General features: G+C 41.8%; 1 protein-coding gene across 5 annotated transcripts in view; it reads right to left on the bottom strand.

Annotated features, from left to right (window-relative positions):
* Nucleotides 1-15,796, bottom strand: part of PPP2R2B (protein phosphatase 2 regulatory subunit Bbeta) — a 435,701-nt gene that overhangs the window by 400,797 nt on the left and 19,108 nt on the right. The window contains exon 1 of one of the 5 annotated variants that reach the window (XM_070517247.1): nt 5,973-6,597. The exons of 3 other annotated variants lie outside the window; for them this stretch is intronic. In XM_070517247.1, coding sequence (XP_070373348.1) covers nt 5,973-6,051 — 79 coding nt within the window. In that variant the 5' untranslated portion in view covers nt 6,052-6,597. Of the gene's footprint in view, nt 1-5,972; nt 6,598-15,796 lie in introns of those variants that run through there. One more of the 5 variants, XM_044780740.2, reaches the window with a different exon arrangement.

Below are 15,796 nucleotides of genomic sequence, written 5' to 3'. Positions count from 1 at the left end.
GCAAAAATGATCCTGTAGAGAGGAAAGACTTGATGATAACAGAGAGAGAGGGGACAAGTGCAGGCGTGAGGGGCTTGAGTAGGGGACCCAGGTGGATTCAGCTCACAAGCAGGGGGCTGGCCTTAGATGAATGCAGGGACGATACATCTATCATACATAAAAATGTCAAAAGAAAATTTTAAATGTAAAGCAATGCCAAGCAATGTAAGATCTTTGTCTCATTTAATCCTTACAATAACCCCTTGAGGTAATGTAATATTATTTCCATGTTACAGAGAATCACAATGTGCCTTTGGGAGAAACTTTAAATGTAGGTATGTATTTGTGAAGATGAGAAAATGAGTAGTCAGGGTAAGCTGTGGGTGGAAGTGCATTTGATGTGGGCCTGAAGAGTGGGTTGGTTCTAAATACGTGGCAGGGGGCTGAGAAGAGAATTCCAAAACCATGAAAAATAAGAATTTCATAAATGTTTAAAAAGGCACAAAAATATAGTAATTAATCCTTTCTTAGCAAGTACTTTGGAACCAGACTGCATGGGTTCTAATCCTGGCTCTTGTACTTAACAGCTGTGTGGCCTTGGACAAGTTACCTAACTTCCATGTGTCTTGGTTTCCTTATGTATAAAATGAAAGTAAGAACAATGCTTATGTTGTAGGATTGTTGTGGGGAATATACCATCATACTTATATCCGTGTTCTCAAACAGCGACATTGTGCCTAGCAAACAGAAAGCACTGTCTGTTTTACTTATTTTGTTATTATGACATAATAAAGTGTTAAAAATGTGTATTTTTTGCTCTGTGTGTGTGTGTGTGTGTGTCTAGATTTCTAATAAGCCTGCTTTTGGGTGTCATTGGAAGATATCCTGCTTCAAAAAGTTTTCTCCTCTTGAAGGAGTATCTTTGATAGAAGATAGGTGGGTCTGTTTATCCACACTCCCATTTCCTGCCTCACTTAAGAATTTCTTTTTTTTTTGTTTTGTTTTTGAGGAAGATTAGCCCTGAGCTAACTGCTGCCAGTCCTCCTCTTTCTGCCAAAGAAGACCGGCCCTGAGCTAACATCCATGCCCATCTTCCTCTACTTTATAAGTGGGACACCTACCGCAGCATGGCTTCTGCCAAACGGTGCCATGTCTGCACCCAGGATCTGAACTGGCGAACCCCTAGCCACTGAAGAGGAACATGAGCACTTAACCGCTTCGCCACCAGGCTGGCCCCCAAGAATTTCTTGAGCGTCTAATCAGAGTCCAGTTCTGTGCTAACCAGGATGCAGAGACTGCAGATGGAAAGGGCAGAACCCCTGTGCCCGAGCTGCTACTGGTTCTCAGGAGACAGACGTGTAAATAGATCGTTTCAATACAATCGGAAGGCTGTTCTCACACTGATGCTCAGAAGGAAATGTGCAATGTAAAGGTTAAGAGCACTGATTTTTGATTCAGGTGGTTTAGACTTGAGTCTCGACTCTGCCACTTTCCTAACCGTGGCTCTGGGTAAGTCAGGTGTGTGTCAGTTTCCTCACCTATAACATGGAGATAACAGCCTCTGATACAAGAGATTGTGTGAGGAGCAAATGAGATTATCCATGCACAGCCCTCAACCCACAGCCAGTGATCCACAGGCCTTGTGGTACTGTTCAGCTTCTCCTTCTCATTTCTTCTTCCCACTATTATTGCGGTTTGTGTGACTCATAATAACAACTCCATCTTTGGAGTTGTTGAGGAAGTCTTCCTAGAAAGGCTTGCCTTGAGCTGAGTTTTAAGGGATGAGCAGGGGCTTGCTGCATGGAAATGTGATGAGACAACTCAGGAGAAGGAAATGGCACATGGCAAGGCACATTACTGCTGTCCCTTTAGGAAAAGAAAGCGCCTCTACTCATTTGTTAGCCCCTAAAAAAGGCCCTCCCGTGTTGGGTGCCAAATTAGATCCACCAGCAAACATCGGCAAAGTTCCTCATCCTTGACCAGCTCTCTCATCCCTGTGGGCCTCCCTGTCCCCTCTGTCCTGTCTGGAATGGCTTCTTTCTGACCGTGACTGGGATTTTGTTCCTTAATCCTGAAACAATCTTGCTGGATGAATCCTTCCCTACCACAGGGGAGGGAGTTATGTGCTGTCTTAATGAGGTCCACAGAGAAGGGAAGAGAGTCCAATTGTCTTCTCAAAACCCTGTTTGTGCATCAGTGTTATTTAATTGCCTTTTTTTCCTGTTTGTATCTTCTTATTTCACGTTAAAGTAGAGCATGGTAATAAAACCAGTCCCCTCAAGTATGGCCTCAGAAAGCTCCCCAACCGGCAATGGTTAAAATGACTCGCATTCATGTGGAGTTAATGCTTTGAAGAATGTTTTCACGTATGTTCTTAAACCTTATCTGTGCAACAGCTTGGGTATTTGTCATCTTTTCATTCAACAAAAACGTATTGAGTGCCTATTACGTACTGGGCATTGTTCTGGTGTTGGGGGTACAACAGAGACCAAACTACCTGTGGGTTTTGCTCCCACAAAGGGTCCTGCTCCCTTCAGTCTAGAAGGGGGCCAGGTATTAACAGTTACATCAGATGTAACAGTTAAAAGAGTTACATCAGTCCGGTCACAATGACAAACTATGACAGGTGCTCTGAAGTAAAGCAACCCAGTTCTTTAAGAGCTATGACCAGCTGAGGGTCAAGGATGGTTTCTCAGCTTGAGCTGAGAGTTGAAGGCTAGAATTAATAAGGAACGGGGCCGAGGGGAGAAAGAAGCATCCCAAAAGTTTGTGGTTGAAGGGAGAATACTGAGGAATCAAAGAAGGCGTGTGTGGCCGGAGACCAGGAAAGATGGAGTGTGTTTGGGGTCAGGCAGGGGAGTCAGGCATGAGTCAGAATATGAAGGCCCTGGTAGAGCATGGGAAGCCTTTGAGAGGTTTTAAATGCAAATGTGTTTGTGTTTGACGGGGTGGAGTGGTTACACGATCATATTTTACAAAATTATTTTGACTGCAAGATGGAGAACCAAATCTCTGTCTGATGGATAAAGAAACAGGCTTGAGGACTGAGAGTGAGAGAGGGAAGGAAAAGGAACTAATACTTGTGGACCACACGTTCGTTTACTCTGTGTACAAATGTGTTACTGTACATAATGTGCTTAATGTCTTAGACATAGTAAGTACAAGCGAAGGCTGATTATTATTACTATTACTATTTGCTACTCCTATTATTATTATCACCCTGTGTATGGCATTCTGAATGTATTTCTTTGCAACCATTCTAGGGCGTAACATTACCCATGTTTTACAGATGAGGAAACCAAGGGTCAGAGAGGTTAAATAACTACTGAACATCACCCAGTTGGCATGTGGCAGGGCTGGCATTCAAAGCCCATGATCTTCCTGTGCTGAGAAAACAATGTGCAAACAAAGGTGGGAGGACAACCCAAGTCTTTTAAGTAGGATGTCCCATCCGCTAAGATGCTTAGGAATTGTTGAAGCTCTTAAAGTTGGTCTAGAATTACCCCTGAGGGGATTGTTTGGGTCGTTTGTATTTATTTGACTTTCACAGAGATATGCACAAATTATTCCTTCTCTGCTTTTTCAATTAAATAAAATATGAAGTTCACAGCCATAACTTTTCCAGAATAGACTACAGGGTGACATGATTACTGACAATATAAAAAGAAAAACACAAAGTCAACTTCATTCTGACATGTTTTTCTCCTCAGACAAACTCTAAATAAGTGTAACTAGTTTCTGGTGACACAGTGATGTGTTTGAAGAAACCACTCATTGCTTAAGATAATGGAATAAATAAAGAAAACTTGAATGTCTAAGAAAGTGCATGGGGCATGGGACTCAAAAACGGATAGTACCTATCACGTACCAAGCTTTAGGAAGAACTTCACATTTAATTCTCAACATCTTGGGAGTAGGTCTTTTCATTTCCACTTATTGATAAAACTGGGGCATAAAGCAACTAGGTGTCTTGACCCCGGTTGCTTGGTATTTATTTAACTCATGTTCTTTCCACTACGAACCAGAGCCTCATCCATGTTAACATTTGACAGATGCTATTATCCCCACCCATTGTCTTTATTAGGTTTATGACAAATTTAAAGACATGTCTCCCCACCTCCCACTTCTAAATCTGATGATAGTTGGTGAATCAGAGGTTGTTTTGACATGAACAAAATGGGATTTCCATTTTGATAGAATGAATCAGTTAAATTTGATTAAAAAACAGTTCAAGAAAGTTCTTATTGTTTTTGTCTATATGAGGTAGAATGTTTAACTTGATTAATATACAAAACAGCAACTGAATAGACCAAGTGTTTGAGTTCTCAAAGTCTAAGCTGGAGGACAGGATGGGGAACAAATCATAAATAGAAAAGTCATCTAGACAACTTCCTATATGAATTTAGATCTTTTGTATTTGGAAAGTTCCCCTGGAAATTTCCATCCATGCTACCCCTCACCTTCCCCAGTATCTAGGGCCTTACTAGGTTTCTCTCCATGAGGGAGGAAAGATTTCTCAATGGGTCATCTTCTTTAGCTACCAATAAATTTGTAAAGGAAATCTCCAATTGAAAAAAATCTATGAAGTATCAATGTCTATGAAAATTACCATCCTCAGTCTCAATTCCAAAGTGCTCCCAAACTTCTACTCCCTTTTTCTGTCAGTACTGATTGAAAACCACCTATGACATAACACATGCTTCTCTCATTTTATATACACAGCCTCCAATCCCAGGCTCCTACTCTGAGGACGAGGAACAAGGGTGGGTTTTCAGAACAGCCTGCTCACCAGCTCAGTTCCAGAAGAGTGTGGCTGGACCTGAAGCAGAGTCACAGCTCCTTACCACCCTCAGCCTCTTCAGTCAAGTACCGCTTTTAGGACAACCTCTAAAGCTGAAAAGCAGCCTGCCAGTTGCTTTTCTTTTTTCCCCTTTCCCCCACCCCTCACCCTGCCTGAGGAAGATTGGCTCTGAGCTAACATCTGCCCCAATCTTCCTCCACTTTTTTATGAGGGATGCCACCACATCATGGCTTGATGAGCAGTGGGTAGGTCCACGCCTGGGATCCAAACCTGTGAACCCTGGGCCACAGAAGCAGAGGGTGCAAACCCAACCACTATGCCCTGAGCTGGACCCCTAGTTGCTTTTCTTGAAATTGCTCTTTTTCAAGAATGTGTCAGATCAAAAGAAACAGGCAAATCACACACAGAAGATGTATGACCAGCTACCGATTTTAGAAATGTTGAAACCTGCGGTGCTTAGTTGAAGGTGAATGGCCAGAATGTTTACAAGGCACACACAGGTGCACACAGAAAGTACACACACGAATGGATATCATGTTAGGTTAGAAAGCAGCAGAGGTGGTCCTGAAAAGGACCAATGGGGGACTATTTGTACAAGGCTGAGCTCACCCTCTCCTTAAGGCGTTAACTTAGGACCCCCACAAACCACATTTCCAGCAAGTGCTGAAAGTCAGCTGTGTTCTTCCTGTTCTGCAACCCAAGTCCAGACTCCGAGCAAATCAATCCGACAATCGACACTCCACAGTCATGTAGTAAGCTAATTCTATTTTGCTAATTGCTTTCTTGGGTATGCACCAAGTTATTAAACAGACAGTGACAAAACAGAGAGCTTGGAGAAAGGTCTGTGGCAGCAGCTACTGAGAATTTTTTCCTTAACATTAGTTCCAGTTACTTGTCTGCATGTTGGGTAGATCAAGAAAAATTGGCAAAATATTTTTGAATTTTTTCTAATCAGCTGTCTCAGCTTTGAGATCACCTTTGCAACATTTTCCTGCTCTTCAGAAAATACTTCCCTTTCCTTGTAGAAGACAGACTGATTTTAGAAGCTGATCTAAGTCTGTCAGATGCAAGCTTTTGCCAGGAACGACAGTCATCTACCAGCTACAGAAAGCAGCATCAGCAGAGCCTGAGAAGTCATACACCAACCCACTTTTTCCCACCCGCCCAGACACTCTCCCTCTCTGGTCTGTACCTTCCGTGTGGCAGCTGGAAGAGAGGATGGTATTCGGAGGTCTGAAGATGTAAGGCAGGTAACGAGAGAAGCATTTCATCTTCCAAAAAAAATAAAAAATGAAAATCTAAATAAAAAACCAGTCTCCTGAATCCATAAGGATTCTCTCGGCCTTTAAAGCTGGCTACATCACCAATATGTTTATGTAGGTTCTCTCCCAGATCTGCAAAGCTGGGAAGCCAGAGGAATAACTGGAGATGGGTCCCATTTTGCCATCAGCGCCAGGAAGCACTGCCTTACATTTCTGCATGCAGCTCAAACTCAGAAGCCCCCAAGCAAGCTGGGATATAGCCTCTTCATTGGCTGCAGCTCCTCCGAGCAGGATTTGCTGAGTAAGTCAGTCCTGCCTGTAAACACACGCTGGAATGCCTTGCCTGAAACCTCTACCTTTTCCCATGTGGTCAGTTTCTCTTTTAGCAATAGAAATCCAGCAGGAGATGGGAGTAGTGAGGATGAGTGACCATCTCTTATTTAGCTGAAAGATCAGATGAAACAAAGCAGCATAGTGTTCCGCCCTGGAGAGAGACGGCTGGTAAAAGGAGCCACCCGTAACGCCATGGGTCTCAGGAATATTAAAGTACAGTGCAATGAAATGGGTCTCTGTCCTTGCTTAATCTAGGTTTAGTTCTATTTTTTTTTAACACGAAAGCCCAAACAATAGGACCATTTATCATTTAGGTGAAGCCAAAAGCTGGGTTGAGTAGTCGGTGACAGAGGGCTAACACAGACAGATTCTGTGCTCCACTATGGCTTTTTTTTTTCCTGCCAGCACTGACACCAAGGCAATAACTTGGTTCTGAGTTATTTGCTGTACAAATTTAAAGCCACAATGCAAGAATAGAGACTAAACCCGAGGGAAACGACCCTTCACCAACCCGAACGGCCCGTGAAAACGTGGAAAAAGGAAGTTGATGCAAGGACAGTACAACTTTACCAAAACTCTCACTGAGATTTCAAATGAGAGAGAGAGAGAGAGAGAATGAGAATGTTAAAGGACATGACCGATCACCAAATACAAGTAATCTGAATTGGGGACCTGGTTTAGTTGTGACCCATGAAATAGTAACGACTTTGGAAATTTCATCACTGGAAGGCAAGCACAAGGCATCAGTTTGGGATTTATAAGTTCTGTCAAAGACCCTATTGTATATGATGAAGAAAAAGAGGCGAATGTCTTTTATGCTGCATTTGGAGGCACAAGAAAATGATTTAAATGCTCTATAAAAGAAAACCAATATTCCCCTGAGTGCGATTTTAAAAAATAAGATTTAATATAAAAGTGTGCCTTGAAATCTGATAGAATAATTTTTAAGCCTTATAGGCTCTCCTCTTTACAAAAAGACTTAACTTAGCACGGGAGGAATGTGTTGGTCTGCCCACGAAATCAAAGACTTAGAGCCATGAAGTAATGATAGTGTCAGTCCAGGCCATGATAATGTGAACTGACTCTTCCACCAATACGCTCTCTGACTTCTGGGCCATTGCAACATGATGACAAACTACTGGCAGGGACAGGACATTTAGCCCTTCAATAATCATATAACCCATCACTTCCTTAAACCCAGAGACCTGGCAAGGTCAGGCCATCTCAAGTAAGGTGCTGTGTAAACAATGCCTGAATGGTCTGGTTTGGTTGTGTGGGTAATCTCGAACTCATGACAGAAGAGCATATCCAGAGGTGTCTTCCTGAGAGAGACTGCCCATCTACCTTGGATCAGGAGTGAGTTCGAGTGGAAGGAGTGCGGGCTCTGGGCTCAATATGACCCAAGTTTGAATCCCGGTGCATTCATTTACCAGTTGGGTAGAAATGATCAAAATTTTAACATACATGTGCCTTAGTTTTCTGCATTGATAGAATGGGAAAAACAACAAGATTTTCCTTGTGTATTCTTGGATGAAGTGAGACAATAAGCACATGAAGCACCTGGCACATTGTAGATACTTGATAAACTGTCACTGCCAATATTGCTCTTACTTTTGTTGGCCTTCTCTGAATTTCTACAGCCATATACCAACCTAAGAGCAGTGCAAGAACGAGTGTGGTTAAGAGGGGTGGTGCTATAATTAGACAGGCAAGGCTAAGCCTGCCTTTGGAGTTGACTTACTATGTGATCTTGGGAAATTTACTTAACATCTGTAAGCTTCATTACCTATCTAATAAGGATAATAATAGAATCTCACACAATATTGTGAGGGCCATATAGGATAGTTGATTTGAAGGGTTTAGCACACTGCTTAGCACAATATAAGTGCCTTATAAGTTTAATTGCTGTTATTTATAACAGTAATATCAGCCCTTAATTACAATCACAGTCTCTTAATTATCTTTACTTACCCATCTTGTCTAAACTATGAAATTGTAAACTTCTTGAGGGAGATATCAATGTCTAATTCATCTTTGTACCCCCCGTGCCTCACCAGTGCCTGGCACAAGGGTGGTACTCAATAACTGTTAGCTGAGTGAGTAAATGAATGAATGAATGGATGAATCAATATATATGGAGAAAGCTTCAGAAAAATGTTTTATACTTTTTGTGTAGAGGTCCTTCATGGCACAAACGAAGCGAATTTGAGCCCATCATAAAGCTGGAATGTATCACTCAAGCAAAGATATCACGGAATTCATGAATAGATATTTTTTAACTTTGCATATTTCAGTCTTAGATAAACAGTAGGCATTTAGTAAATACCTTCTGAGTCAATGGTAGGCACTCAGTAAGTACTTCCTGAGTGAAAAACTACTCATCGATGCTGCTACCATAGTTATCCTCGAAGAACCAAACAAACAAAAGTTTTTAAAAATCCATGGAAAAGAACCCAACTGTCTCCTCCATTAAAAACAAGGTCAATGGGGCTAGCAACCAATTTCCAAATGCACCACTCCAAACCACCCAGTACCTCTTGACCTCAACTGACAACATCTTCTACAGTCTCAGTGTAAAATGACTGGTCTAGTGCCAGGCCTAGGTACCCTTCGTACCCACATGCAGAATGGGCAAGGGTCAGAAAGAACAAACGTGAAATTTCCTCCACCAGGCGAGTCTGACGCAGGTAGTTTGCTCTGCACCATTTGAACTGCTTCAGTGTGTTTTCATGTCTTTTTTCTCTTTGATTCTCTGAACAACCCCATTTTACAGAAGACTGAGAGGGTATAACAATATATCCAAAGACAAACACCCCCTAAGGAGATCCAGTGTTTTGCACCAGAATCACTTGGTGAACTTGTGAAGAATACAGGTTTCACAGCCCTCAAGTCTATTGATTCAGACTCTCTGGGGACAGACAACGAACCTGCATATTTAACATGCCAAGTGCTTCGTATTTTAAAGTTTGAGCACCTCTACAGTAAGGTATTTAATTTTGTGCTTTGCCTTGAAGGGTCAGGGTAACAAAGTTTTCCAAACACCCTTGTCCTAAATCATTCGCCCTAACATTCTTATCCACAATTTGCTGATACTCTGACAATATATCAGGAACTAGGCTGAGCGATGGGGATACAGGATATTAGATATGTTCCCTGCTCTAAAGGAGTGCGCTTTCCAGAGAAAAGAAGGACAAATACACTATTATGTATTTTAGTGTACAATATATTATGTGTTAATCATGGGGGCTACGACAGCAAGAAGAGATTCTGAAAAGATTCTTTGGGATTATAGAGCCCCAGATGGTCAATGTTAGAGATTCTTGCTTTTGCGTTAGGCATTATTTCCAAAATTTCCTGTTAAAAGGCAATTATCTTACTGGGAGGCATAGCAAATGAACAGTTAGCAGTCATTAACTCCATAAGTGGAATTCAGCTCTGATATACCTGTGTCGTCACAGATGAGAACAGGGCCACTGGGGGAGGAACAGAGTCTTTATAAGGAGAGGGGAGGCTCTAAGGCAATGGTGGAGGTGCCTTAAGGGAGGCCCAAGGGCAGAAGGGGGTCTGAAAGGGAAACCAGGAACCTAGAAGGAGGAAAAGATAAAGGTGATCCATATTAGGTGAGAGGACCCCTGGAGTCTGGTAGAGCAGAGACCAGAGACAGGAAATTCCCCAGATACCTTCCACATGCCAGGTCCTGAGATCAAACGGCAAAAAAAGCGATCAATTGGGAGATTCTTGAGTGTTGCACTATGGACCAGGCTGCTCCACGCATTTCTTTAGACGACCTCCTGGGAGATCAGAAGCAATCACTTCTGTCCTTCAAAGTCCAGCTGGAGCCCTTGCCTTGGGACCAGTGGACTTGGGGGCCTCCCAATGGTCCATTCTCACAGATGCCGGCTGTGTTGCCCACTCTCATTGAAGCCCAACTCTTATGGGAAAGTCATCCTGATAATTCTCTTTCAGCACATTCTTACAACCTCCTTTGGGGGAAGTTTCATCTTTACAGTTTTTCATTTTCCTAAAAAGGAAACTAAATCCCAGGAAAAAAAATTAGTTTATTTAAGATCAGTCAGGATGAGCCTGCCCAAGTTTCACTCTCAAGTCAAAGCAAAGCAAATTCCTATTCATTCTTCAAGTCTTAAATAGAATGTCACATCTTCAGGGAGTGGTTTCTTAATGCTTTAGACTGGGTCAAATCCCCCTGCTGTGGATTCTGAAATACCATCCTCCCCTTTCAAAATACTCATTCTTTGTTGAATATTTTTATTGAGCTTCTGCTTATGTCAGGCACTGAAGATGGCGTTAGGGAATCAATAGTAAACAAGATAGATAAAATGCCTGCCCTCTTTTTTGGTGTAATTATCATTCCTAACATATAGGGCTGTGGTGGGGATTAAATTAGGTGATTCGCTAAAGTTCTTAGAATTCTGCATGGCACAAAGTAAGTGCCATTCAATTACTTTGATAATTGCTGTTAAGTGTCTAACTTCCTCTAAGTGGCAGGAGGGTAGAACTCGAACTTTTCTCTGCTGAATCCTGAGTGTGAGGTTCCCTACCTAGTGCATAATAGAAATTCAATAAGTATGTGCTGGATTGAATTGAGTTGAACTGAACAAGGAGAATTCTGACATAATTTACATCACCCTCCCTACACTCTCCAGCCAGCGTGTAAAATTCACAACTTGGGACACGCCGATCTGGAATAAAGAGGAATTTTTTTTTTGTTAATTCATTCATCCATTCATACAATATAATATTTTTAGCAGCTACTAAATGCTAGACACGCTTCTAGATGTTGGCGATATAGCAGTAAATAATATATTGCAGTTTAGCTCCTTGAGTTTATATTCTAGAAGAAGGTAGAAAATAAACAAGTAAATATTCCATCAACAAGGTTATTTCAGATGGTGAAAAGTAGAATAATGAGCCAGCAATTCCACTTCCGGGTATTTATCCAAAGAAAATAAAAACACTAACCCAAAAAGATATCCATATCCCCTTGTTCACTTAGGCATTATTTACAATAGCTAAGATATGGAAACAACCTAGGTGTCCATCGATGAATGAGTGAATAAAGAAAATTAGGTGTATAGATACATATATACAATGGAATATTACTCATCCATAAAAAAGAAGGAAATCTTACCGTTTGTAACTACATGGATGGAACTTGAGGGCATTATGCTAAGTGAAATGTCAGACAGAGAAAGACAAACACCATATGATCTCACTTATATGTGGAATATAAACAAACAAACAAAACCCCCCAAGCTCACAGATACAGAGCACAGATTGGTGATTGCCAGAGGCAGGGGCAGGGCGTAGATAAAATAGGTGAAGGGGGTCAACAGGTACAAGCCTACTCTTATGAAATAAATAAGTAATGGGGATGCAACGTACAGCATGGTGACTATAGTTAATAATTATGTATTTCATATTTGAAAGTTGCTAAGGAAAATCCTAAAGGTTCTCATGGTAAGAAAAAAATCTTGTAACTATGTATGATGATGGATGTTAACTCGATTTATCGTGGTGATTGTGTGCACAAATATTGAGTCATTATGTTGTCCATCTGAAACTAGTATAACGTTGTGTGCCAAATATACCTCAATTAAAAAAAGGTAGAATGAAGAAAAAAATGGCGGATGTAGTAGAGAGTAACTGCTCTGTCTGGATGGTCTGGGAAGGCTTCTCTGAGGAGCTGACATTTCAGCTGATCCCTAAAAGACAAGTTGCTGACCAAAACATGATTTTGGTTCTGTCATTCAGCCCACTGTAGCCTGCAATTAACCTTCAGAGCAGTTGCCTCTTCTAATTTAATTAACTATTTAATTATTTTAAAATAATAATTTGTTTAGTGTGTGTTCCACTGCTTTACTATACGGTCAGTGGGGGCACAGTTTGTGTTGTCTTGCTCACCGTTGCATCCCCCAGACACAGACGAGAAGTCTTGATTCACGTGTTTGATTGGCAGTCTGGACCACTGGCTCAGCCAGCTGTCTTGGCATGTGACTAAAGCAAGTGAGAGGCAGGCAGCTACAGATAAGACTAAAGAGGACTTTGAAGATGGAGGACAGGCTCAATTTAGAGCAGATACTACCATGCAGCAAAGGAAGAAACACAAAACCTAGTGGGTTACAATGGAAGATTTTGGCTCTCATCAAAAAGACTGTAGAATGAAAAGCATAATAAAGCCAAGCACATTTCCCTCTGAATTTTAAATTCTAACTCTCATAGAACCTACAAAAATTAGGCAAATCACTTCTAATTTATAAAGAGATGTCAGAGCAAGTAGGTAATATGTTTTTTTAAAATTCTAAGCCATAGAAATATGACTTTATTTTATTTATTTATTTATTTAGTTAGTTAGTTTTTGAGGAAGATTAGCCCTGAGCTAACTGCTGTCAATCCTCCTCTTTTTGCTGAGGAAGACTGGCCCTGAGCTAACATCCTTGCCCATCTTCCTCTACTTTCCATGTGGGACGCCTACTACAGCATGGCTTGCCAAGCGGTGCCATGTCCGCACCCGGGATCCTAAGCGGTGAACCCCAGCCCACCGAAGTGGAACGCGCGAACTTAACTGCTGCACCACTGGGCCAGCCCCTGACTTGATTTTAACAGAGGATGATAACAGTAGTAATTACAGCAACCACCACATCTGAGTCCTTACTAGATCCAGTTACTCCGCTAACCACTGTACCTAGAAGGTCTTGTTTAATCCTCTTGAAATACTTAAACTAAAGTAAATGTTATTACCTGTTCATGCATGAGTAAATTTAACAGAGATGTTAAATAACTTGCCAAGTGCAAGGAAGTGGAGGAGCTAAGATTCCAACGCAGACTTCTCACTCCTATCCCCATGCTGTCTGGATGCTGGGCCACTTCCTGGGCTACATGAACTTGACATTCCCTCCCCTGTAGTCTAGTGTAGGACAGAACACCTAGAATTTGACTGAACTTCTTTGTCTACTGATTTGGAACTTCTGGGCATTTGATCAGGACTGGTCAATTTACTTCTGACCTATTTGAGAGAAAGTGTTTGCTAATGACTAGCGTGATGATGTGGGGAGAATCGAACCAAATGCACACACCTACCAATCAATGCCTCCAGAGATTCAATATGCATTGAAGGTTTACTATTTCCAAGACACAGCGCTAAGGACTGTGGGAGTAGAGGAACGTATAAGGTACAAATTGTAAAGGTGAGTACGGAGGTGAGAAATTAAAAAAAAATGAAAAATAAGAATATATTACAGAAGGGTGATAAAGGAGTAACAGACAGTGCAGAGTAGGAAACTCTCATGCCTATTTGGGACATTAGGTCAGATTCCAAGAAGACTTCCTGGAGGTGGTGGCATTTGAGATAGGCTTTGAACAGGGAGAATTTGAATCTGTGGAGATGTAACTGGGAAGAACATTCGAGTAGGAAGTAATAATTAGAGCCATAGTTTGAAGTAGGGAATCTCAAGAATTATTTGGGGAGTAGTGAGTACTTCTGTTTATTAGTCAGTCTGTATAACACCTTGTAAGTTGTTTCTTGATGCTACTTCATGAATATGAAAATAATATTACATTTCTTTAAAGTTTTACTATGTAGTTATTCACCACTCAGATTCACTCTTTTCCCTGCTTAATCTAAATTAATGGAACTGTAAAACATATTTTAAATATACAAAACAGATTCCAACTTTTATGTTTGGGCTATGCATGAACTAGCTCTCATTTGGCCATAGCAGACTCCACACTCCGTTGTCCGAGCTGGACAAAGAACAGCCCAATTGTTCAGTGTGTATAATGCCTCAAAGCCTTGTCAAGAAGAAGGCACTCCAGAGTGAATCCAGAATGTATTTCCAGTTCCTCAAAAGGAAACGTCTCGTCTGCTGTCCTCCTGCACATCTCTGGGTTTTAACTAAACCATAAACAATTTGAAAATGAATCAATATGCTGAGATAATAATATATTTTTAAGGATATCTCTGACTATGACATCTATTTTGGCTTTATTCTCCAGTGTTCAGCAGCACTATTTCCTTTTGGACAGATGAGAACATTAGAGGATTTTAAGGCAACCCTGTGCATGAATCCAGGCGGCCAGATTGTAGTTTTCTGACGCTCAGGCCACCCTTTAGAGATCCAAGAAAAGGCATTTGAGTGATCAGGTGTAATGCCTTCTCTGGATACTTTTAACCCAAGTTTTCCCTTGATTTGGAGAGGCCATAATAGCACATCTTTCAGGAGGCAGCAGGGGGGAAAATGTTCTACCTGTTGTAAAGTAGGGGCAGGACTCACTCATCCAGCGAAGACGTTCCCCAGGGAGTGTGCCACTGCACATGCAGCCGCTAGAAGAGTTCTCTATGGCCTGCAGAGTATTTTGTTTTTTAATTCAAACTTCACGCCTTTAAACAGGCTGTGTACTGACTAGTGTCTCTACATCTAGAGAGATCTACCCACTTTTGCTCCTCTTTGTCGTTTCAGTCTATGAGCTTTGCTTTACAGCAGGGTTTCCTAGCTTCTGCACTATTGACTTTTGGGCCTAGATAATTCTTTGCTGTTGGTTAGAATGGGGCTAGGGTGGGAAGGGTGAAGGACAGTAGGCTGTCCTGTGACTTGTAGGAGGTTAAGCAGCATCCCTGGCCTCTACCCACCAGATGCCACTAGCAGCATCTGCACTGCCCCCGCCCCCCACCCCCCCCCCCACCCCGCACACAGTTGTGACAGTAAAAAATGTCTCCAGGGGCCAGCCCTGTGGCTAAGTGGTTAAGTTTGTGGGCTCCGCTTCGGTGGCCCAGGGTTTCGCTGGTTTGGATCCTTGGTACGGACATGGCACCGCTCGTCAAGCCATGCTGAGGTGGCATCCCACATGCCACAACTAGAAGGACCCACAACTAAAATATACAACTATGTACTGGGGGTATTTGGAGAGAAAAAACAGGAAAAAAACCATCTCCAGACATTGCTGAATATTCCCTGGGGGACAAAATTCCCGCCCCGCCCCCCACATGTTGAAAATGACTGCTTTACAATAATTCAACATCAGAGACCAGGGCTGAGGTAATGGCTGCATCAATTGTACGTAAGGCAACGTAGTGTGGGCAAGTAACACAATGATTAGAAGTAAGGAGAACTAAGTTCTAAGTGTAATTCTTCATGTGTTAGTTTCCTCACCTCACTCTCCCACAGATCTGGTATATAAAGCCTATGAAACAATATTTGTAAAAGCATTTTGAAAATTTAAAAATATAATGTTGTTGCCATTTGGTCTAACCTGGGTCTTTAGGCAACCATTAATACCGGCACATTTAAAAATGGCAGCTCTACTCTGCAATAGCTAATTTAAATATGGAGGAATCCCGTCAACCAAGTTCACTGATGGGAGCTGAACTCAGCAGTAAGAAATGTCACTCTTGCCACTGGAATGG

Source organism: Equus asinus, chromosome 9, assembly GCF_041296235.1.
Source record: "Equus asinus isolate D_3611 breed Donkey chromosome 9, EquAss-T2T_v2, whole genome shotgun sequence".
Lineage (NCBI taxonomy): Eukaryota > Metazoa > Chordata > Mammalia > Perissodactyla > Equidae > Equus > Equus asinus.
This window is presented reverse-complemented; position numbering and strand designations above follow the sequence as displayed.